Source organism: Archocentrus centrarchus, chromosome 7 (genome assembly GCF_007364275.1).
Source record: "Archocentrus centrarchus isolate MPI-CPG fArcCen1 chromosome 7, fArcCen1, whole genome shotgun sequence".
Lineage (NCBI taxonomy): Eukaryota > Metazoa > Chordata > Actinopteri > Cichliformes > Cichlidae > Archocentrus > Archocentrus centrarchus.
This window is the reverse complement of record NC_044352.1, coordinates 6235822-6261044: the sequence shown is the minus strand read 5'-3', so window position 1 is coordinate 6261044 and position 25223 is coordinate 6235822. Positions and strand designations below refer to the sequence as shown.

The 25223-nt window shown below is 40.6% G+C and overlaps 1 protein-coding gene across 2 annotated transcripts in view; it reads left to right on the top strand.

Moving 5' to 3' along the window:
• The window catches only part of spryd3 (SPRY domain containing 3), a 77170-nt gene that overhangs the window by 1260 nt on the left and 50687 nt on the right, over nucleotides 1–25223 (top strand). For both annotated transcript variants that reach the window (XM_030734834.1, XM_030734835.1), the window contains exons 2-6: nucleotides 2192–2319; nucleotides 3983–4058; nucleotides 9528–9652; nucleotides 10502–10637; nucleotides 10733–10921. In XM_030734834.1, coding sequence (XP_030590694.1) covers nucleotides 2192–2319; nucleotides 3983–4058; nucleotides 9528–9652; nucleotides 10502–10637; nucleotides 10733–10921 — 654 coding nt within the window. The remainder of the gene's footprint in view (nucleotides 1–2191; nucleotides 2320–3982; nucleotides 4059–9527; nucleotides 9653–10501; nucleotides 10638–10732; nucleotides 10922–25223) is intronic.

The window sequence follows — 25223 nt, the reverse complement described above, 5'->3', positions numbered from 1 at the left end:
GAGGTGTTTTTTTTTTTTTTTTTTTTTTTTTTTATCTCATATTAAAATTTGTCTCATCTGAAACATGTAAGTGTGACAAATGTGCAAAACAAAAAAAAAAACAATGAGGAATAGGGTAAATACTTTTACACTGTGCTTTGTAGTATATATCCACTTGTATCTTGTTATAGTAGTCCACTTCTCATCAGTATGTCCTGGTTTCCCAGCATTTGACAAAGACCTTGTTAAGCTGGGTGATATCTGAGCCGGCATGGGTTTAGCTGTATGTCCCTTGCTTGTCCTCCAATCTGGTATTACAAGTATGGTGATATTACCGCTACACTATCCGGCTGACAGGACCCAAGTTGCAGGCTGTGCAAAGAGACAGTTGAGCACATAGTAGTAGCAGTTTGGAAGATGCAAGGTGGGCCAGTGTACACTGAGAGGCATAACTAAGTGGCCGGGGTAGTGCACAGGAATGCTTGTGCTGCATATGGATTGGAAATCCCGATGGGAGACACCTCTGGAGGTGGTTGAGAATGATAGGGCTAAGATCCTGTGGGACTCCAGGTTCCAGACTGACAGAGTAGCAGTTACTGTCCATCAAGCTGTTGACAAGGAGCAGGTGACCTCATTTGTGATAGATGTGTCAATCATATCTGATAGTGACATCAGAAAGAAGACACGCGGAAAGATTCAGAAGTACCAGGGGGCTAAAGAACAACTGGAGCAGATGTGGAATGTGAAGTCCAAAGTAGTCCCAGTGGTGGCACATTAGGAGCTGTCATCCCCAAACTGGAAGAGTGGCTCCCAAACATTCCAAGCAGACCATCTGAGCTCTATCTAGGAACACCTAGAAACAACAATACTGCACAAAACTGTCAAAATCCTCTATCAGAGGTCTGGAAGCCTCTGGTTGAAAATTTTAAATAGTATAAAATTCACCAATGTGAGAAAGGGCTTAACTGAAACTGGCAGGCTAGACTTGATTAAATAAGCCCTCAAGATGACAGCTGTTGGCTCTATAGTGAAGTGGTTTACATATTTGCCTAACCAGCAAAAGATCCCCGGTTTGATCCCAGGAGGAGACACAAATCCCTTTTGAATTGTGTCAGGAAAGGCATCCGGTGTAAAAATCTGCCAAATTGCATATGCAGAGCTACCCACTGTGGTGACCCCTTGTGAATAAGGGAGCAGCTGAAATTAGCTTTGGCCCTCCACCCTTAATGTAATGGGAAAACCTGTGTAGCATTCCAGATTTTTGGAATTTTACCTGTTGCAAATATTGTCAAGTATATAAACTATAAGAACAGCAATTAGGTCATGTGAAGAACTGTGGGACCTAGAGATAATATTCATGTTAAAACACAGCTGGTTAAAAAAACATGTCTCAGGATGAAGTCAAATAATGATTAAAAGCTTTGCAGATATTTCATTTTTTAATTATGTGTTGAGTAATGTAAAGGGATTACTATTCAAGATTTCAGGACTCAGATGCATTTCCAGTGATGCATCTGATGCATCAGTGATGGAAAGAAAATTCCATTTGGCTATTCTAATAAGTGTGAGGCAGTTTAATTTGTTACTGAAATTTGATCAGTTTGGTGACTGGTGAGTGTTTTTTGCTGTCATCTTTTACAATGAGAGCCAAGGATTGGAGTGCTGTTGTGTTCTAAAACAATTTATAGGTACATGTTTATTAAGTACATTGTAAAAAAAAAATGTGCAGAAGAGCTGTGGTAATTTGGAGTATTTAAATGGTGTATTTGTTAAAATGAGATCAAAAGGAGCCAGTTGAAGTGGTTCGGGCATCTGACTAGGATGCCTCCTGGGTGCCTTTGTGGTGAGGTGTTCTGGCCATGTCCTACTGGGAGGTGGCCCCGGGGCCGACACGCTGGGGAGATCTCTCGACTGGCCTGTATGCCTGGATAAGTTGGAGGAGGTGGCAGGGGAGAGGGAGGTCTGAGTTTCTCTTGCACCGAGTATTGCCCTGCAACTCAGTGCAAGAACATGGATGGATGGAGATCTGTTATCGGTGATTTAAAAGGATTGTAGTTGTTTGTCTAGGGCTAGAAACGAGAGCCAGCTTCGTTCAAGCTGTTTTCCTGTTAGGCAACAGATTGGCTTGTCTGGTTTGACAGTAAATATTAAACAGCCTGTTGTACGTGATCATAGTATGCTTATTTTTAACAGCCTCATTTTCTTTACTCAGATGGATGACATCAATGTACTGCACCACAGATGCCTCCTGAATCTGAGGCGTCGAGTCAGAGATATTGGAGATGGTCGACCAGCACAGGAGCGATATATGAGGCTGCAGAAGGATGGAGACACACTCAGGTCTGCGGGTTCTAAAACTCCCCTGTTTGGCGAGTCAACTGATTATTTAGCTTTGTTGGACTGGGTGGAAAGATGACTGTTTTATTTTATATTGCTTACACCTTAGGAACCTCTTGTAATTACTGATGCATGGCACATTAAGAACAATTATCAATTAGCAGTTTAATTTTTTCTCAGTTTATTAATGCAGAACATAAGCCTGGGAAAGTCTCCAGCCCCCACATGACCCTAAGATGGATAAATAGTGAAGAAAATGGACCAGTACAACCATTATGCATGGCACATTAATATTTTCTATATATTTTCTGTATATAGTGCTTATGTATATGTGTATAGTGTTTTTCTATTTTATTTTATTCTATTCTATTTTTAGTTTTCTGTACTGAGCTGCTGTAACGCGCAAATTTCCCCGTCGTGGGATCATTAAAGTTTTATCTTATCTTATCTTATCTTATTATCAAAACAACACTGGTGACACAAGAAGTTTCCTGACGTGAAAGTTTTAGCAGGCTTGTCCTGTCCTCTCTAAACACAGGGTTTTCTGCCATATAAAATGCACTGCTTGGACACTTCAGTAGGTACAGAGGCTACTATTCCCACTTGCTCACCAAAATTGGACAATGAAATGTTGCCTGGTCTCCATTTCTGCTGCAGCATTCGGATGGTAGTGCCAGAATTTGGGGTAAACAACGAGAAAGTTTGGATCCATCATGCTTTGTGTCAATGTTCCAGGCTGGTGGTGGGGTATTGGTGTGGGGGATATTTTCACACTTTGGGTCCCTGCTTCCACCAGGATAACACGACAAAGCTCACTCTTTTCCTTAAGAGTGTACAGTATATGTAGACCCACTGTACTTATGTGTGCTATTTGAGCCAGGAAAAACCTGAAGTATGAGAGGTGTCCAATTTATTTGTATAACGTTTAACCCTCTAACACCCAGCGATTGCCGCTGAAGCACCCGTTACCTGCCCTTACTTTCCGTGAACAGCTGGTCGACACGGAGCTTATCGCCACTGCGACATCAGATCAACTGTACTTTGAATTACCGAAATTATGCGACCGTTTGGCCTATTGGAACAATTCAAACTGTTCCTGAAAGCTGAGAAATTGTGCTTTGCATCCAACATAGGGGTTATTGTGGTAATTTTTGCCAGAAGTCCGCGAATGGTGGCACTTTTGAAGTACGTTCTGACGCCAGCGATAGGTTCAGTCTTAAAGGGTTAACTTGCAAATTCTTCTTTTTTCCAAACAGGATTGATTTGATTCTACAGAAGTGTATTGCTGTCTGCAGAAACTGTTCATCATGGATATATTTATTTGTTTTTTAAAAAATAATGGCAAAATAAATAAATCAACAATGATCTACTTCCCTTTATTAAACACAAAGAGAATTACAATCTCAAAAGAAAGTCCAAAAGGGGCAGAAACAGCTGCATTTATTAAATGTGTGCAGTTTATTTGTATTAAAAAAAAACAGAATCTCTGCATCTGCCTTCCTTGTTATTAATAGCATTGTAATGTCCATCTTGTCTTTCATATCGGTGTGTGTCTTTTGATCAAAATCAAGAGGACTTTCTGTGAGATGAGATGTATTCTTTCTGACTGTGCATACAGCAATTACTAGAAATCACCCATTGTTAACCTGTAATTTCTCCTCTTTAGTTACCAAGGGAACTCTGAAGAAGTGGGATGCTATGTGGCTGGCCGGCCTTTATCAAAAGGAAATTGCTACTTTGAGGTAAGGCGCATTGATAGTGATGCTGCAAGTCAGCATTGTTTTATTGCATCCTGAGTTTCAGGATTTATTTGTTCTCTTGCTTTCTTCTTGTGCGATTTAAATCCAACAGAAATGGATGATCATTGTAAAATCAGTGGACTGTTAGTCCTTTGGAAGGAGGAGTTATTCACTATATGATTGTCCACATACCACCGTCCCTGGTTGTGCCCACGATTGCTTTTCCATCCAGCCGGCAATTTTATCCCCTGGAATCCCATCATTGACAATTTTCTCAACTTCATATTAAATTCTCAGTGCCCCCCTACAGTCCCAGTTCACCAGTGCAAAACCACTACCTCAAAAATGTCCCAGCTGCTTTGGAATGAGGGATGGGGTGTGGGTTAGGTGGGTATCTCTGAGTGCAGAGATTAGTCTACCACACCAGTGTTTTTCAGCAGACGGGCAGGCATTCAGACTAGCGGCAGAGAGATTATTATACTTTTTATATAGCAAAGCTGGCACGTCAGTCCCTTTTGATAGTTGTCATCCTTGCAGACATGGACAGAGCCAAGGGGTAGCTTGGGGTGGACACAGTCACCACAGACTATAGTCGGACCATCTGTCTGGCCACCGCACACAAGACTGTTGAAGCCAGTTAGGCAGTGTCCAACATAACGTTCTTCCCCTACCACCCTACCAGCCCACAAATAGCAAATTTTCATATATAATATATATATAAAATTGGGTGTCTTAATCTTTAATAATATTGCATATTTTATTAGTAGACTATACTTAACATTAATAGTTGCACATATCCATAGTCCTAAGTCCAGCATCCACATGGGTAAGGAAAAAAAAAATCGCCCTTGAGGGTCTGTATTTCTTCAGGGAAGTATTTAGCCAGCAATTACCCTGAGGGAGTTCCAAGAACTTGTTTTTCTGAACTTGTTGGTCCTGTTGGAATGCATGTGGTGACCTGAGACCACGAAAGGTCAAAGAAATTCAATGACCTGTGGCACCACAAGGTGAAATAACAGGATTTACAGGTGCTGAGTTAAACTTAAAATCAACTTTGAGGTGAGGGATTGTATATGAAGAGTACTGATGGAAGAGTCGGATACCAATAATTGACATACAAGGGAGCGGTATATATGTTAAAAGGTTACTGACGCAGTAGGGAGGCTGGAATGTCCACTAGCAACCAGACGTCAGCTGCAAAGCGATGCATGACGAGCAAATCAATTTATACGTCAACAAACTGGTCTCTTTCTGCTGGGCTGCAGATATACTAAGACAGGACCCTAAAGCAATACCATGAAAATGATTCACTTCTGAAAATGATTCTGAAAATGATTCACTTCTTCCAGTTTTCTTTTCAGATGTTCTTTTCTTGAGATGAGACGCACCATTTCGCATATATGTTAAAACATTCCTTGACTGAAACTCTATGCAGGCTGACAGCATGCTTTGTGACATTATTTATTGTAGCTGTGAGGTGTCCCTGATATGTGCCAGATTTGACATTTCTCTTAAATCTGATGTCAAACTCACATCTGACCTCTCTCTTCTCCCCTGGAAGGAAAATCTTCATGATAATAACGTTTATGCTGAAACGAGAATCACATTTGGAGGCTGATGGATTTCTTTGACATTTAGTGGATTTTACTTTGGTCATTACCCAGAGGTTTACGCTACATTATTCTCCACTCTGTGACGCACATGTTGTCAGTTCCCCAGATATCTCAAAATTCGGGAGAACTTATTCTGATAAAGGTCGGGCTTCTTTGGATGTCTGCGTCACTGCTATCCTCGTGTTTCCCCTTCTTTCTGCTTTCACAAAGAATCAATTTCAGCTCTGTTGTCAGTACTGCTGCACTCTCTCCACTTCTCATCATCATCACTCCTCTTTCAGCCAAGGCTGAACATCTGCAGTATTCCACTTGTTTAATAGATTTATTTGAAAAAGTCAAAACTATCACAACTTTACGGAACATCATGTGCACATTCTTGCTCTTTCCTAATCTTAGTCATCAAACATGTTTTTGTAGCTTTTTATTTATATCATACAGACACAAATGATATTTCAACAGTGCAGAAGTGGTAATCTGCCTCAGCCAAGAATGTACTTTTTAACAAACCAGGGATATAGTGTATAATCTTTCAAGTGCCAGATTGGAAAGGAATCAGACCAGAAATCTTTAGTAAGGGAAACCCAAGAAGTTTGGTTTCACATGTTGATATACCGAGAGAGACAGGTGGGAAGAAGGAAATAACTTAAAACCAACAAAAGAACAGAGAAGATACAGATATATGCTGGATGGGGCTATTTTCTTGTACAGGATTGCATAACCTTTGATGCTGGGCAATATGACCAAACATTTACAGTCATGTGGGGGAAAAAAAAAAAAGTTTTTCACAGGACGGTGTAGAGTTTTGTGAAAAACTGAGTACACCCTTACTGCAGGAATTAAGGGTGTAAGTAGTAGCCAGCTGCTGCTAATCAAATACACTTGATTAATTGATCATCAGCAAGTGTGAGGACCTCTATAAAAAGGAGAAGCTTTGGCATTTTACGGATCTAGAGCATTCAGATGTGTTAACACAAAGCTATTGCATCTTCCAAGGATTTGACACCCCAACAAATTTACCTCAAAGTCAAACTGTACAGTGCTCAGAGAAAGTGCAAAATTCCCAAGAGTTACATCTCAGACTCTAAAGACCTTATTTAGCATGCCAACGTTCTATACCCTAATAGAGGGTTGGCATGAAAGAAAGGGAAAAGTGCCAATTATAACTTAGTTTTAATTTAAAGATCACAAATAGCTCTTTTAAACTATGTATAACCATTTAAGATTTGTACACTTACAGTACATTTTCATCTTCTCTTACTCATTACCTCTTTCTCCTCTTGCTGTTGTTCATCTGCTCTCTCATCTCTCATCTCCACCTTATCCTCTTCCTTCTCACCTCAAGCCTCATCTCAACTCAAGTCAGGGGTTTAACGTAAGAAACGTATATAAACTTATTTATTACCGATATTGTCACAGTTAGTTACTGTCAGCAGACCAGACCTCCCGTCTCAGGACAGCTGACAAGAAGCCGGCTAAACAACAACATCTGGTTAAAAGCTAATGTTATGCCAGTTAACATTAGGTTTGAGTGACTTAAAAAGCACACTTTGCCTCTGATTAACAGTTTGATTACATTCTCACTTTGTATGAGAGTTTATTTGCTGCTGGTTTGCCTAACCCTAACCCTAACAGTGGCTAACACTGGCAAAAACAGCACCGCTTACCGAGAGAAAAGTTCAGGTAAACAGCTGATTTCAAACAGTGGACTGAGGGGCTGCATTTACTACTGATCAGAGCATTTGAGGTGACTCAGGGTTAAAAACGTAAAATACTGCAAAATATTTTAATTGACACGTATCTGTGCTTTATTCCTGATATATTGCTTAGGGTTGAAATTATTCAAATATGTTAAAGTGCAGTGTGTACAGAAATGTTTTTACATACAAGCAGTAGTAGTAACACAGTGGCTGTCTGCGACCATTACGGGGAAACGCAAAGCAGATGGCTGTGCTGTTATGGGGTGCAGAGCATTAAATGTTAAAACACTTAACATGAATGGCTTGTTTAGAAGAGTTGCCAGGAAAAAAACTCTCTAAAAAGAACATGACAGCATGGTTTAAGTTTGCAGAGTTGCATCAGAACAAACCACAAGACTTCTGGAACAATGTCCTTTGGACAGACAAGACCAAAGTGGAGATGTTTGTTTATAATGCACAGCACTATGTTTGGAGAAAGCCAAACACGGCATATCAGTACAATTGGCACACATCAAATGTCAAGCACGGCGGTGGAGGGCTAATGGTTTTGTTTTGCAGCCACAGCACCTTGCAGTCATTGATCTGACTGTATAACAATGTATTCTAGAGTCAAATGTGAGGCCATCTGTCTGACAGCTAAAGTTAGGGGAAAAATTGGATCATGCAACAGGGCAGTGACAAGCATAGCAGCAAATCTACGACAGAATGGCTGAAAAAGAAAAGAATCGAGGTGTTGCAGTGGCCCAGTCAAAGTCCAGACCTCAACCCGATGGAAATGCTGTGGTGAGGCATTAAGAGAGGCGTGCGTAATCAAATGCCCCCAAACCTCAATGAACTGAAGCAACTTTGTAAAGAAGAGTGAGCTAAAATTCCTCAACAAAGATGTGAGAGACTGATAAAGTCATACAGGAAACAATTACTTCAAGCAAGTTATTCCTGCTAAATCCCTGGTTCGAGGCTAGGAGGAGACACAAACGTAGAGGCTCCCTAGTGCCGGTCCCAAGCCTGGATAAATGGGAGGGTTTGCGTCAAGAAGGGTATCCGGCGTAAAATCTGTGTAATCTCAAACATGTGGATCCATCCGCGGTGCTGACCCTTGGGAAATAAGAGAGCAGATGAAACTACCTTTGCATTTTTTCCTTAAGGTTTTGCTGGTAGCATATGGAATATAAATTCTGGTGCAAGGTAGAATTTTACCTGTGCATAGTGTCATTGCTGTTGGGTTATACACGTTTTGTTTTTTTGGAGGACTGGATGCAAGCACCGCCTGCATTGCTTTCATGCTAATAGTCCTTCGCTCTGCATAGCCAAAGACACTTGCGCCAACAGACACCAACACGGGATCATAGAGAAGATAGAATACACGCACTGAATTTGGAAAGAGCGTTCAAATTTGCAGCCCCTTCCTCCTGGAATCAGCTGCAGAATCAACTAAAACCACTGACTTTTATTAATGTTTTAGGCTGTATTGGCATTTTAGCTTATAAATTTAGGTCGTTTTTATATTTTATTCTTCATTTTTATACATAAACATTAAAAGTAAAAAAATAAAATTTTGGACTTTAGCTTGTTTTTTGCATTTTGTCCCACAATGAGGTGGATTAAAATATCAAAAAATGTCTCAATAAATAAGTAAAAATCTAAAACAGGACATTATGTAAAAATTTGAGTGTAATACTGTATTTTTCAGAGGTTTACTGAAAGGCTTCATTTCCTATGTTGAGTTTTCCATTAAAGGTGTAAGTTAGCCATAGTAAAATTTAAGTTTTGTGGTTCTAATTTTAGTTCCCAGCTTTAAAAACATTTTTTTTTTTTTTTTCCTTTTCACCCACACAAGTCAGCAAAACTAAAGTGTTTCAGTGGCCGCTGTGGCTCAGGAGGTAGAGCAGGTTGCCTACTAATTGGAAGGTTGGTTGTTTTATCCCTGGCTCCTCCACTCTACATGTTAAAGTGTGCTTGGGCAAGAACACTTGGATTTATTGGCGTGTAAGTGGGCTCATAATAGAAAGTGCTTAAAGGCGTAGAGTGAAGCGCTGCGTGTGTTTGTGTGTGGGTGAATGTTACTTGTAGTAAAATGCACTGAGTTCTGAGAGTAGAAAAGCACCGTTTAAGTCCATTTCACATTGGATTAAATGAACTGTAACTCGTGTTTGTGTGTGTAGGTGACCATAGTGGACACAGGAGTGAGGGGGACCATTGCTGTGGGCCTGGTGCCTAAATTCTACAGGCTGGACCACCAGCCTGGCTGGCTGCCATACTCTGTAGCTTACCACGCTGACAACGGCAAGTAAGTCAAACCGCAGTCGTCTATACGCTACAGGGCAGCGGTGGTTTCTTGCACAGTTTGGCTGCTGCATTCACATATAACTATTCCAATAATTCCTTATATTACTGTTTAGATTTGGCCGTTTCTTACTGATTCAGTAAGAAACATACACCATCCCCATTTGTTCATTTGTTGATGCTTTGTTTTGGGGGACTATTTTAATAGTAGCACAAAGTAAGTTTAGCAGAAGTAGCTCCAGCCTATATTCTCAGATTGTTTGTGTTTGTTGAATGAATATTTGAAAGCCACATATTGAATTGAACTTTTAAAATATTAGATAAGCAGCAGGTTCTCATGATAAAGGAGCACAAGCAATTAAATGTTTTACATTCCATCTTTGCTCGCCTTGTGTTGTAAATCCTGTGTGTCAGATTTATGCACGTGGCTTACATTCAAAAGCACTACACTTCTCCTCAGGACCTGCCTCATGTGTCAGCATCTTATTTCACCTGATGATACTAAATTTCAACACCGAACAGATGTGTGGCCAATTATCACGCCACAATCAGCTGTAATTATATGCCTCAAAGTAATTGTGTTTACATATTTTTAATTTCCTTTCACGTTAAGTGAGATAATGGGAGGTTTTGTCTTGTCTGGCTTCCATTACTGAATTTTTGCATTCTTTTACCTATTTTGTGGTAGAGTGCGACAGCTGTGGCAGCTCAATGTTTGCAGGATGAAAGGTGTACAAGATTACAAAGTATTCCTAGTCTGCAAGTATAAATTTAGCTTTAGTAGTCAAGCTGTAGCAATTTAAATTAGCTTGGACTTTTCTTATAAAGATTTTTATCTCTTCTTTCCATTTAGGTTATATAATGGCAACCCTGTGGGGCAGCAGTTTGGCCCAAAATGTGCTCGTGGTGATCGCATAGGCTGTGGAATACACTCAGAAAATATAGAAGCAGGTATCACAACAGTCTTTTTCACCAAAAATGGCAAAGAGGTAGGTGTTTTTAATTTAAATAATAACAAGCTTATTTCATATAGGCTCAGCAGTGTTGTTTACTCAGGACTTCTTTACACCCATCTCCTCTCCAGGTGGGTTCAGTAGAAGTTCCTGTGTCGGCAGAAGGGCTCTTCCCCGCTGTGGGGATGCACTCAATGGGGGAGGAGGTGAAGGTCGACCTGCAGGCCGAGTGGTTCCTGGAGGAGGATGATAGTATGATGATGGTTGACAGCCACGAGGATGACTGGGGTCGACTTTATGACGTCAGGGTGAGCGGCACGGTAAGAAGGCCTTTGTTTTTCTTTCTTTCTTGATTAAAGGATTGCTCAGACATGTCTGGAAACACTGGGAGTTATCTGCGTTCAGTGCTTTTGGTTTCAGATTAGTGGAAAAATGTTATTGTGTTATTATTATTATTATTATTATTATTATTTTCCAACTTAATTTCTGTGTAACAGTTGAAGAGCAAAGGCAGATTTTGTGTATGGGTTAAGGGTTTAGGGTTCAGTATGGGGGTTTTAAATACAATGTCCCAGCAGACACTGTTAGATAATTCAAGAACCCAAAGTAATAGTCATCAAATTTTGTGCACATTTAAACTAGGGTTAAGGTTGAGTAGAGGGGGTTTTGAGCACAATCTCCAAGTGGACACTGTCATAAAACTTACAACTTAAGTCATAAGACACCAAATTCATGTGGGTAGTCCCACTGCCCATGTGTGTCAGGTATTAGCCTCTGGCTAATATTAGCTCACTTGCTAACATCAGCAAATTACTGACACCCCCCCCAGCAATTATCATTAAATTGCTTCTTTGCTAATGTTGTCACTGGACAAATACTATCTGAAGCCACAACGGTGTTTGGAGTTTGTGCTGGTGTTTGTGTTGTGCCGTCCTTAGTAACATAATTCATTCAAACACTGGCAATGAACAGTGTCTAATACATGGGGAAAGAAAGTTGCATAGTACATGTTAAATAAGTGAATTATTGTTGTAGCCACTGGAAGAGAAGCAGCAATGCTACAAAACATTTAAATTTTCCTGGTTCTCAAATCTCAAAAACGAAACCAAATCTCTTGGTTTTGGACTGCTACCCAGACAAGGCAAAATAACTAAAGGTGTCAGCCTTCTTATAAAAAAAAAGCTATTTCTGACTGCAGGGAAATCAAACAGTTGATTAAAATCATTAACTGCAGCTCTACCACAGACCTCAACTTTATGTGAGATGATTAAAAAAAGCACCCCCCTTTTTTTTTTTTTTTTTTTTTTAGTGATCATTTTTTATGTTTTGCCTCCTCAAAAGCAAAACTTTTCTTTATATATCACCATCTTATGTCCTCAGTTCATGAAATGATTCAGGAGATGATGTCTATATGCGTATTTAACACTGTTTTCAGAAGTATAATGCTGTGGCATACTAGTTTATAAGTGGTTGAAGTATTTGCCTATTGTTTATGTTCCTTCTTTTGGGAGATGTACAGTATGTGAAAACACGTCGAGTGTGGTTTTTTGAGCATATGCCTTTTGAATGGGACAGATTACAGTGTGGCTTTTCTGTAGCTTGTTCTTCTGTGCGGTTGTTGACATTCCACCATGTTTGTTCTGTACTTTTACAAGATCCTTCAACTGCCTGTTCTGTACCAAATCCCTCTTTGTTGACAGCCGCGCTTAAGGCGCTCTAAAGTTCGGGGAAAGCTCCAGACACAACCACTTGAATTTGAATGATTTTGTCTCAGCCCTTGTATGATCTTGCCGTGACGGGATTTGGGTCACCTTTGGAGGGTTTTTGCAGATTGCTTCGTGACATAAGTTCAGGAATTTTCCTCTGAGTCCTGCACACATCACTTCCATTAACAAGATAAACAGCCGACTTACAGTAAAGGAATTGGGTCTGTTTTGCTTTCCTGTCTTTCTGCTGCATCAGAGTCTGGGATGATGCAACAGTTTGCCAAGTGTGCTCTCAGAGCTTAAGCACACAAGCAGGGCAATACACCAAGTTTTTATCTGCGCATGAATCTGAATGGGATCTCCTAAACTTCCATCAGGTTGCTAGATGTGGTAGAATGGTTTCCACATGGGAACCATTTAACTGCCATCATAATAAGCAGACATAATAGTCCTGTGCTAGTGGTCTAAATAAATAAAGAAAACCATCTCTCGTAAAACATTTGGTGTATACATTTTCACTCAAGTTTACAGTCAGACCAGCAAAAATTAAGGCTGCTTTTTTTTTTTTTTTTTTTTTTTGGACTGTACCAGACTAGCTTTAAATTATTTGCAGTTTATTTATCTTATACAGGGCCTTTGTGTAGCCTCTCAGGTCATCCACTGTCTGAAACAAACTGTTTATTGCTGCCTAAAGTTGACCTACTTTGCTAATTGTCAGCTCCATGCTTTTATTCTTGCTTGCTACCACACTAGCTTTGCATGGTTCATAGTTCAAAATAATTCTGACACGGTGGTGTATCACAGCCAATTACCCACTGTCTGAAAAAAGCAGCTTTAGTTTAAAAAAACAAAATTAAAAACAGATACCCTGATGGACTTAGCTGATCTATTTTTTTTTTTGTCTTTTTTGCTAATATACTCAAAGAATAAACTTAAAATATCTCTTGTTATGCTTATATTTGCAGCACATATCCAGCAATTTTTTTTATTAAAAATATAGTGTTGGAAATGAGCATAATGGGTTTATTTTGTTTTCATTTAAATCTGATTTAGAGAAACAGCTGATTTTTAAGACATAGACACAAAACCAAGATAGACAACCAAACACTTTGACAGGTGTTGCGCAAACCCAGGCATCTGTAGCCTGTTGGTGTCACATAGGCCACATCTCCACTAATTAGATTCCCTAAACTGAACCTTTCTGCTGTGTTTGTGCTGTTGGTGCCTTTGTAATGGAATCACTTTACAAATAATATAGCTTGTTGTGAGGTTGGAGAGAAGTTTGTGCTTCAGATTGGTGAGTGAAGTTTTATTTCTTTAGTCTGATATTTGGCACTGATTGGCATGTATGTGTATCTGTGTGTTTCAGCCGTACAGTTTGTGATGCATCTTTATAACTAAGTTTGCTAGTGTTATCTGATAACTTAGTACCCCACTCTCTCCCAGATAAGCAAACTTCTGGCTGTAGAAACAGGGTGACGTTTCTCTGACTATGTGCACCTTTTATACACAATCTGATTATGATTCAGATTAAAGTGGTGGCTGCTTGAATGGAACTCATTGTTGGCACAACTGTGTCATCAGAGATATCACAGATCTTTATTCCCACCTGTTTGCAGTGGAGGTCTATAACACCTTTGTTCTACTTCAAAAAGTAGCCACAGGGCTACAGGTAGGTCTATCATTGGCACAGCAGAGAGGAAGGCCAGTGTGTGGGTAAGGAGCATGATTCAGCCAGCCGTCTTGCTCATTGTCTCTCTTTTCTGTTTTTCTGGACCGCAGAGTGGCAATGGCATGAAACGTGTTGATGGAGCCAAGTGCCTGGCAGCACACCAGGTTGTAAAAATTCAATAAGTAGAGGAATGGGACTCTAAGGAATCTTTTACTTTTTCTCATGTGTTTGGAAGTTTTCACAGCTGGGCTGGCCTGGCAGTATGAGCCACTCGGCAGTCCGGCAGTAATTTCTTTCATTATTCTTCTCTCCCTTTCTTAGTCTTTTTCATGGGGAAACAAAAATTAGCCTTAAAGGGATAGTTCACCCCAAAGTCAATTGTCTGTGCATTGCTTTAGCCTGTAGTGCTGTTTATTCTCTCTATATTGTTTTGATGCGAGTTGCCCAGTTTGGGAGATATTAGCTGCATTGATTTCTGCCTTTTCTTGAATATAATGTAACTTAATGGCACTGATGGTGCTCAAAGTGCTTAAGGAATACAGTGGAAAAACCCAGAAGCAGGGTCTCTTTTTTTAGAAATCATGACTGGAGTAATATTGAATAGCAATTATTTGATCTCTACTGAATTACAACCCACCAACTGTGACAAGGTAGCAACAAGTTGCAGTCTATGTTTATACATTGTTGCTGTCTACTACCACAAGGGGCAACGTCACAATATGTGAAACAGCTTTTAATGTCACTGAGCCATTAGCTCCAGGTTGCGCTGGGCTGTTGATTGCAAAGTTACTCGGTGAGAATAGGCACCTTCAAGTATGAAGCCACGTTTATTCCTGGCCTCGGGATTGAAGTGGAAGAGTTCAAGTCTCTCAGTATCCTCTGGATAAGTGGAGGAAGATGGAATTGGGAGACTGACAAAGTTAATTACATCCCTACAGACTCTTTACTGGTCTGTTGTGGTAAAGAGACCACTAAGTGTGAAGGTGAAATATCATGGATACAAGCAGCAGAAATATGCTGGGCTTAGCCTTAGGGATGGAATGAGGAGCTCAGAGTAGAGCAGCTCTGGGAAGACCCAAAACACGATGGAGAGATTGTGTCTTTTGGGAGGCTTGGGAACACCTTGGTGTCCCTCTGAAAGAGCTGCAAGTGGTGGCCTGGGAGAGGGAGGCCTGAGCGAACCTGAATAAGCAACAGATGGTAACCGGTAATTTTTGCTAGTCTAATTTTGTTTGTGCTGTTGTTGGTTCTTCAGCTTAGCGCCGGCCGAGGAAAAGACCGAAGATAACTTTTTAACCAATAAGAATTCAGCATATCCATAATTCCCCTAATCTTTCTTTCTTCTTACCCCAAGATTTATACAAAAGACACAAACACAGGACCTTGAATCTGGCTTTTCCAGAAGGAAGCATCCTTTTATCCATGACACTTTAGCCTATTCTAGCTGTCATGAGTGAGACACAGGATACACCCTGGTCAGCCCTGGCCAGTTTACTGCAGTGCTAACACAGAGAGACAGACAACCATTAGAATCATCAGTTTACCTAACATGCATGTCTATTGCTGCGTTTCCACTACTACATACTCGGCGTGTCTCGTCTCGACTCGGCACAGTTTGTAGGCTTTTCTATTAGATCCTGGTACCAGGTACCAGGTACTTTTTAAAAAAAAAATTTTTTAAGTACCCAGTCAGCTGGGGTTCCAAACAATGTGAGGCGATCTGAAAATGTGACGTCAAAGAACAGCATGCCACTGATTGGTCAGGGAGTGTCGTCACTAGCTGAGTCATGAGAGCGACTCCTTCGCCAGAATCAACCGCGCCATTTCTAAAACCCGACAGGAAGAAAATGGAGGCACGCAAACTACTGGGAGGCTCGGTTGAATGCCTAGACTGACGGTTTGCAGCGGTAGTTTTGCAACAAGAGAACCATCTGAAACGCGAACACAGCATGCATATTTTAATACTTAACAATGATAACCTTCATCCATTAAAACACTGTACAGGGGACTTATGCATGATGACGATATTAAACTGGCATTAGCTACTGTTAGCTTGCCTGTATTTCATCCATTGTTGTGTTGTGTTTTGAGTCGCATACAAATTACGTCAAGAGACTACTGCCCGTGTTGCTATGTTGACTCCACCCACATTGATGTGGTACTCAATTGTAGTGGAACGAAAACAAGACCGTGCCCAGTCGAGTCGCGCTGTGTAGGTACTAGTGGAAAAGAGGCATATGAGCTGTAGGAGGAAGCAAGTGTTCCCAGAGATGACACATGCATGAAGGTGGCCACAGCAGTATTTGTGGATTCATTATTTTATTTTTGAGCCATGGCTGTTATAAATTTCAAATGTATTTTTTGGCTGTTCACAAGTCAAGAGACAGTTCACACCAGAACTGTCTAATTTCTGGGGATGAACTGTACCTTTAACATCCATTATGTGGTCACCGTTGTGAGGGTTTAAGTGAGTGCTAATACTCGGACTGATAAGGCTGTCAGGGTCTGACACATACTAGGATTTTGTGTACACAATGAAGACAGTGAAAGATTTGGTTTAAGGGGGGGAACCAAGCAAGAGAGAGAAAAGGAAAGTGTGGCAGAGGAAATGAAAAGCTCAGAGGAGAAGTGCAGACCTTTGTCTTGAATGCTGGAACTCTTTGAGTAGCAGGATTATGCTTCAAAATTATGTCAGCCACAAGGTGGTCTCACTTAATCTCTTTGTTGGTTTTGACTTCTAATTCACTTCATTGTGTGGTTTTAACCAGTCTCGGTGTGCCTCAACTTTTCCAGCTGTCTTTGGACCTGCTTTCCTCTCCTCTAGCCTTCTTCTTTATTCTGCTGTAGTCAGTTATTCTGCTTTTACTCTTTTCTTTCTCCTCTATTCATGTTTTTCCACTCTCCTTTTATCTCTTCTCCTGTCATCTGCCCCTTTTTTTTTTCCTCCTCTACCACCAACTCCTTTCCTGTCTCCTTGTTGTTGCTTCTCTTATCTCCTCCGTACATGTCTCCTGTCCTCTCCTCATCAAATCATTTTTCAAGTGCTGTACCACCTATCCCCTCTATCCTTGTCTCCTGTCCTTGCCTTTACTTTTATCTCCTCTTTCCTGCCCTGTTCATCCTCTTTCCTTGTTCCAATTCTCCTTCTCGCAGTGTCTCATCCTTGTCTTCTTTACTTCTATCATCTCTCCTCTACCCATGCCTGCTTTGTTTCTCCTTCTCCTATTTATTCCAAATTTACTAAAGTCATGTAGATTTTAAATGCAGCCCAAAGCTGTGAGGTAAATTTTAAAGAGCATGGAAATTTTTTTTTTTTTTTTTTGTACATGTGGCTATGCAACAGACATTTCCAGTGTCTGCGGTTTCTGATGACTTGCGGATCTATCGTTAGGTTGCCATAGATAAATTAGACATCAACACCTCACTAACATTAGTCAAAACAGTGGAATAGTTTTTACATGTTAACTATTTAGTAAGGATAATCACTGTTCTGGAGGATGGTTGTCCTTGGTGGGTGGGTGGGTGGGTGGCGGGGCAGGATGATGGAAAAGACTGCTGTAAGATAAATGAGTTTTCTGCCTGGTATGCTTTTGATGAGAAGTGCAAAGCCGCAGAATGCACAGAACACAATGGCGATGGTAGTGACTTGTCTGCAGCTAAGTCTTTGCCTTTGTGAACTGTTTATTTTACAGTAGGGGGATGGCCACTCCTGTTTAAATAGGTGGGTTTCTTGTCCTAGATCTCTCCCCACCATCTTCATACCTACCTTGCCAAATATGTACACCTCCTGCTCTCTCTGATCCCGTCATGTGTTTTTTCTTTTTTTTTTTTTCCCTCTCTTTTATAATGCTTTCATTTTATTTCTTTTCACCAAATATTACACTTGCATAATTCATCTCGGATGTCCTTGAAATGGCTCTGATATAGCTGGTATAAAAGAGATTACTGCTTTCATTCTGGCCTCTTTCTTTCCGTTTTGATCAATCTTTATTTTGCTACAATCTTTGTTCCTTTCAATTTTTTTTTGTTACTCATCTGAAGGCCATTTGTTAAGGGTAATAAATGCTCTCAACTCATGCTTCTCTTTGAATGGAAAAAAAAAAATGTAAATCGAGTGACTTATAGTTTAATGGCTGTGTCCTTGTGGGCATGGACTTAGCTATAAAGAGTTTCAGTGAAAGCTTCATGTGGTGAAAATAGCTTTGTCATTAAGCAAAATGCGGATGTGTATCAACTTGGAATGTCTTCAAAAGCAACAGATACCCCATATTATTTTAATTGTTTCAGTTTAGGAAATATAATTAATATAATTTTGTTTCTCTCTTTGTTACAACCCTTCTATATAAGGTGCAGTTCTGCTTTTAAGGAATAAAAAAAAACTATACCCATTTTAAGCCTTTCAGCACCCTCCTAACCGTGTCCATAAACTGTAGATACAGCACACAGACACAGGTACCTGCTAATAGATGCTAAGGCCTCAGTCACACAGGCCCACATATTGGTTGGCTACCATCTGGCAACCACCGGTTGTGAAGTGAAAATTTTGGTGGGTTGCTAGAGGTGTCATTGGGTGCTGGAGGTTGTTTGCAGTCACTGTGAAATTGAGGGGCACACATGCGGGCCTAGAGACCGGTCAAGGACCCCCTGGTAACAGCAAAGAGGTATATGGTCCTCCCCCAAAAACCTCCGTGCGATTGCTTTGATTGCTAGCAGGTTGTCACGGTTGGCAGTAGTTTACATAAAAGATGCAAACTTGTCTGTAAACACTTGCAAACTACTTGCCAAGCAGTACTGAAACTGTGAAGAGTGTAACGCAGATATGGAGAAATGGAGACCAAAGTAAAAGTTGTACCTTTTGAATTGTATTGGCTGCAGTGCAGTGGTAAGGTGCAACTTTTACTTTGAACGAAGACTTTCTCCATTTCCAGTTTGTGTTACACCGTTTCAAGTTTTGCTATTGCTTCAACAGTAAGTGGCGTTTGGAAACTACTAATGTGGCAACCAAAGCAATGACAGGTTTTTGATGCAGTACCCTCTTTGTGGCTGATTTTACCCAGCAACCTCCAGCATCTATTTGCCAACCAGTCAGCAATACACATTTTTCCCTAGCAAACAGAGGTTGTCACGGGGTCTGCACCACACAGCAAACCATAATATTAATCTGATAATTCAATTAGACAGCCTAGAGATCCAGTTCAGTGACTTCAGTTTGTAGAAGTGAGGCCTTGCAGAGAGGAATCAGCTATACCTGCCTGTGTAGGGATACTCCTTAATTAAAGAAACCACACCCCTAACTATAGTGTCTAAGCAGATGAGTTGAAAAAAAATTTTGCTATGAAGGGAGAAACCATCCTTTTGGATGGACATTGGATATTTTAACATTGGCATCTGCTGGGATTGTTTTTGGAGCCAGTTTCAAGTGGTCACTAAAGAAAGTTCTTCACTAGCTTCAGCTCAGGTTCGGAGGTTGCCACTTTAAAAACAGGAGTTTGTTATTGGTTGTGGGATGGTGTGGGGCGAGCATGTTCCTGGTAATCCTCCTAACTTAATGCACTGCCTTCAGCTTGGATACTGCAAACCTCTATTGCTGTAGATTCCTGTTTGTCTCAGAGTTGTAGCCGGGGACCCAGCTCTCATTATCTGTGGTCCCCAGTCCTAAAACCTTGAAGTACAGGGTGAAAATGCCAACGTGTACAGTCCAAGTGTTAAGAATGGGAACTTTAGGTAGCTTTCTAAAAATAGAAACAACTTTGGTAGTGGTCCAGAGGTGCCTAAGAAGACAGAGTTTAGTTTTAGTTAGTTAGAAAAAATATTGATTTCATAATAACAAAGATGTCATGTACCAGATTTAGTAACTGTTCAGTTTACATCTATAGACCCATGAAAGGTATGGGCAGCATTAAATAAGCTATAAAATAGAATTACACTCACTCACTCACTCTCACCAATAAATAAATAACTAAAAGCACACATTCTTGGTATGTAAGCTACATAAGAGTAGTAGAAAAATCAAGATGCTCAAGGGTAAAAAAACAAACACTGGATTTGACAATGTTAATGTTGATAGATTGGTTTCTTAGAATCAATTTTATTTTATAATAAAAGAAAACCACAAAAAAAAAATCTAAGGAAATTGACAAAATTTAAAGTTGCAGAACTTTAAGGCTTAGTTTAAATTAAATGCTTTTAATAGTTAAGTTTTGGTAATTAACTTCCACTATTTCAAATTACAGGAACACCAGTAGATTTAACAGTATGAATAATGGCATTTATAATGTTAATCTTATCAGTCTTTGGGGATTAAGAGTCACATAGAATATTAGCAGGACATACAGTACATTTTGACATCCTTAAAAAAGAGGAATGTGTCATCGACAGGTTATTTTGGACATTGTAACCTACAAAGGGTCTTTTGCAAGTGAGCCTCATCCTTATGAAGATATTAATTGCCTTAAACTGACAGAGCTTTCACTAACATAGCTGAAATTTAGAAACGTGTTTTAATAAACAAGAATAGATGCATAAAAATGTCAGTCATGTGTGCTGATGTTGTGGCAGTTGTCTTTCTGTGTTTTTGCGATGGGGCGTGCAGTGCACTTAAATATGAGGCGGTATTAACTGGTATCTGAAGGACTAGAATGATCAATAACGTCACCACCTCTCCTCGGTTTTTCAAAGCAGCAGTGTCATTCAGCAGATGTTACCTTTTCAATTGAGTTTATGCACATATTTAAGGATGCTCAGCTTTATCTTTTATACAAAGATATCCAGCTGTACAGTAATTTGAAAGAAAAAAAACTGCGTCATTTTTTTACATGGTTACATAAACTGATTATTAAATGTAATCTCCATGACTACTGTTGTTGTATTAGGGGGAATTTTAACTCTTTGACTAAAGACATGGTTTTCATTATAGAGATATAGTATTTTCTACATCAATAAGCATACATCTGATGATGTTACTGTTTAGTTAGGGTACAACAACCCTATTAGTAAGTCATGTAATGGTCCAAAAGAGTACGAAATTTGTAGATTTTATTGACATTACATACATTTTTCCCCTAATGCCTTGACTGAAACTACTCCCTCTGTAAATCTATAGACTACTCAGCTGCAGCATTTAAACCAAATGGCAGGTGAGGTCAATAATGTTGATCATTTGTAATGAAGAGGAACAGTCTATTTATATAATCACTACCTCTCCATTGAGTCTCTGTTCCCAGTCCTGGACTCCAGCTCAGCCGGCTTGTTTCACTACTGGCAGTGCTTGACTCTTGTGTTGAGCTTATGGTACACCACGTGCTGACAATCAGGCTTGTCATCATTGGAGGCAATCTCAATGCAGAGACATATCGAGATGAGATTCTGCGACCAGTGCCAATCCCATATTTCCACAGTCTGGGAATGAACTCTATCCTTCAAGTTGACAATGCTCGCCCCAGAGAGCGGGTTTTATCAGAGACTTCCTCCAGAATTTGGGAGTGAGAGGATGGAATGACCTACCTGCAGTCCTGACCTCAACCCCAGACCTCAACCCCACTGAACACTTGTGGGATCAGCTTGGGGGTGTTGTTTGTGCCAGAGTGACCAACAGAACCATAATGGCTGACTTGTGACAAATGCTGGGATGCAGGTTGTGACCAGCATGAAGAGGAGGCGCCAGGCTGTTGTGGCTGTGTGTGATTCTTCCACATGCTACTGAGGCCCCTGTTTGTTTAAATGAATAAATTGTTAAATTGCCAATATGTCTTGTTTCTTCAGACTTCAATCATCCAATCCAATAAAAGGCACCAAGAAGAGTCAATAGCAGAAAAACCTGTTTGGCACTGGCAGAGAAGATTTGGCGAGTTTTTCATGGGTGCAACCCACATACTCAACTCTTCTGCTCAACCCACAAATGCGTTTTCCTTACAGATGTGGCACCATTTAAGACAAAATAAACAGGCTTTCCAGCAGTATAAGATTTATTGCCAAGAAGCAGTGTTACAACAAAGAAATAATCGACCAACACAAATTTCCTTACTTTTTGGGCTAAGTTTAAATGCCAAATATATCAGGATGGCCAATTCAAGTAAAGTCAGTGCAAGAAGAAAGAAAGAAAAGTATTGCCTCTAATACCAGATAAGAAAAGTCTTTTTTTTGTTGTTTTGTTACTGTGAACATAGTTTATAACATTTTTCCACACAATATAATGTGTACTTGATTCTTTAAATTTTGTTTCTTGACTAAAAATACGAACCAGATCTCTGTCACGACTGAATCATATAATGACCCATATAAACCTTTTAGTTTCTTTTTCATATGGGTTAATGGAGAAGTGAAAGTGATTGGATTACCTGACACTAACAAATGAAAACAGCTGTTTTGAGCCGTGGCTCTTCTGACAAATCGGGACTACACCGCTGTTGGAAAAAAGGCTTGATTGATCGTTTAGCTTCAGGGTTCAGGGCTTCTGTTTTACATCGGTAAATTTAATGTACCTTTCAAAGTGATCTCAAGTTCTCACACATACATTGGGAGATTTTTTTTTTCTTTCTACCTTTGTCTTGACTGTCAGCGGCAGGTGTCTTAGGTAAACACAACATGTTTGATAATAATCCATGTGAATGATGTTTTTCTTTTTTTTTTCTTTTGGCTTGCCACCATGCTTCTCCTCTGCTGTTTTTTTCTTGAGAGGAGGCATTTGGCTGGCTTTCCACTGCGTACGTGCGGCTCAGTGCAAACATGAGCCTCCAATCCTCTACCTCCTGTTGTCACAGCAGTCACTGTGCCCACCAACTTAATCCCCTCAGCTGCGGATGAGCGGGCCGACAAGTAAGTGGACAGCACCTGAGTCTACAGTTATCAGTTTTCCCAAGTGTGCCGTTATTCCCTCACAGCCCATATCTCCCTCCACCACTCCCCAACATGTAGAAATTAGAAAAATATATTAAAGCCGACTTTTTTTCGTGCTGTAGTAGTGCACAAAAGTTTTTAAAAAAAACAAACAAACTTTGCAACACCTAAGTGTCCTTGCAGGAGCATCTCCTCGTCTGCCACACAGTGAAGTTTATGTGAATGTGAACCACTGTCCTCCATCGTTGTTCCGTTCCTTGTTTTACCTTTTCCACTCGCCTGGGCCAGCTGTAATACCAACGCCCCTCAAAGGTTGCCTGCTTCCTTCCTTCCTTCCTTCCTTCCTTCCTTCCTCTGGGAACAATAGTCATAAATTGCCACCATGATACTGCTCCTGGATGAAAGTTCACAACTTTCCCATCAAGTTGTTGTAGTTGCAACCTGATGATGGCACCATCATGATTGCCTCCCATTCTTTGAACTGATCGGCGTGAGAAAAGAGGAAATTATGAATAACTTCATCCAGGCTGGGCAGAACGGAGCATCTTCACACAAGATAACCCAGCTGGATTTATGGCTGACCCAAAGGATGCTGGAGATGATTATGAGATAGAGAAGGGTGTCAAATTGTAGGAAAAGACAACAAAAAGATGTCTTAGTAAGGCGTTGGTCCGTCAAGCATTGCCAGAACAGCTTCACTGTGGCACCGATTTGTGAAACTCTTCTAGAGGGTGGAAGGCATCCATCCAGCCATTCTTGTCTGCTTATCCTGTTCAGGGTCGCGGGGAGGCTGGAGCCAGCTGTGAGAGGCAGGGTACACCCTGTACAGGTCATCAGCCTGTCGCAGGGCTAACACAGAGAGACAGACAACCATTCACACTCACATTAACACCTATGGGCAATTTTAGTACCAATTAACCTAACCCCACTAACTGCATGTCTTTGGACTGTGGGAGGAAACTGGAGTACCCGGTGAAAACCCATGCAGGCACAGGAACATGCAAACTCCACATAGAAAGGCCCGAGCCAAGGCGGATCTGAACCCAGACCTTCTAGCTGTGAGGTAACAGTGCTAACCACCACGCCACTGTGCTTCCCCAGGACAGAATCCGTCTTCCAAAAGATGTTCCTTTGCTGTTTTACAGGGCAGCGCTTACATCCAAGAGCCCAAGGTGTTGACCTGGCCTCCAAACTCCCCAGATCCTAATCTGACCAAGAACCTGCAGGATGTCCTAGTAAAACAGATCAGTGTCCCACCTCGTAACACGCAGGACCTAAAAGATCTTCAGTTGAAGTCCTGATTCCAGATGCCAAGCATACTGCCGAAATCCCACGTCCATGTCCTGAAGAGTTTGTTTTTGTCACATGGAGAAGAGCATGCATATCATTAGGCAGGCCAGTCATCACAACATTCACAATGGTTGCCTCAAAGTGCTTTATATTGTAAGTTGTTACAACAACCAGACTATCCCCTATGAGCAAGCATTTGGTGACAATGGGAAGCAAGACTTTCTTTTTAAGAGGAAAGCATCACCAGAAGATCCAGGATCAGGGAGGGGGAGCCATCTGTTGTGACTGTTTGGGTGGTGAGGGGAAAGAGGAGACGAAAGGAGAGCACAGAGAGATGACAAAACTCAAAACATGATCAGAAGAAAACAATGGCATGTGGCATGTAAACATATGGAATGAAATGAAATGAGTGGTAAAGGAATGCTCAGAGCTTCATGGGAAGTCTTAAAGCAGCCTGAGCCTATAGCAGGACTGTTTCAGGTTACAACTACAGTGAACCCTCGCTATAACACGCTTCACCTTTCGCGGCATCGCTGTTTCGTAGATTTTTTTTTTGTGCAGTTTTTTATGCTTTTTTTTTTTTTTTTTTTTTTTTTTTTAACAGTGTATGAATGTGCATTGTGTTCTGCGTCCTGATTGGCTGTCAATCAATTTCCTCCATCCAGCGCAGGGGTCTTCAACTCGAGAGCCGGTGTCCTGCGGGTTTTAGATGTGTCCCTGATCCAACACACCTGAATCAAATGGCTAAATTACCTCCTCAGTATGCAGTCAAGTTCTCCAGAGTCCTGCTAATGACTTCTATATTTGACTCAGGAGTGTTTAAGCAAAGACACATCTAAAACCTGCAGGACACATCGAGGCCTGGAGTTGAAGACCCCTGGTCCAGCGGCTTCAGTAGAGAAGGACGCTACTTTTATTTCTTAAACAAATGCTTGGGCCTGAAAACAGGTTTTGATCTTTGGTTTTGTTCTATAATACTGTATAATAATTTCGCCTATCGCGGGTTATTTTTTTGAAACGTAACCCCCGCGATAAACGAGGGTTCACTGTATATCAAAAATGATCAAAAATGAATTTCCCTTTGAGATCAATAAAGTTATGCTTATTCCTAATATTAGA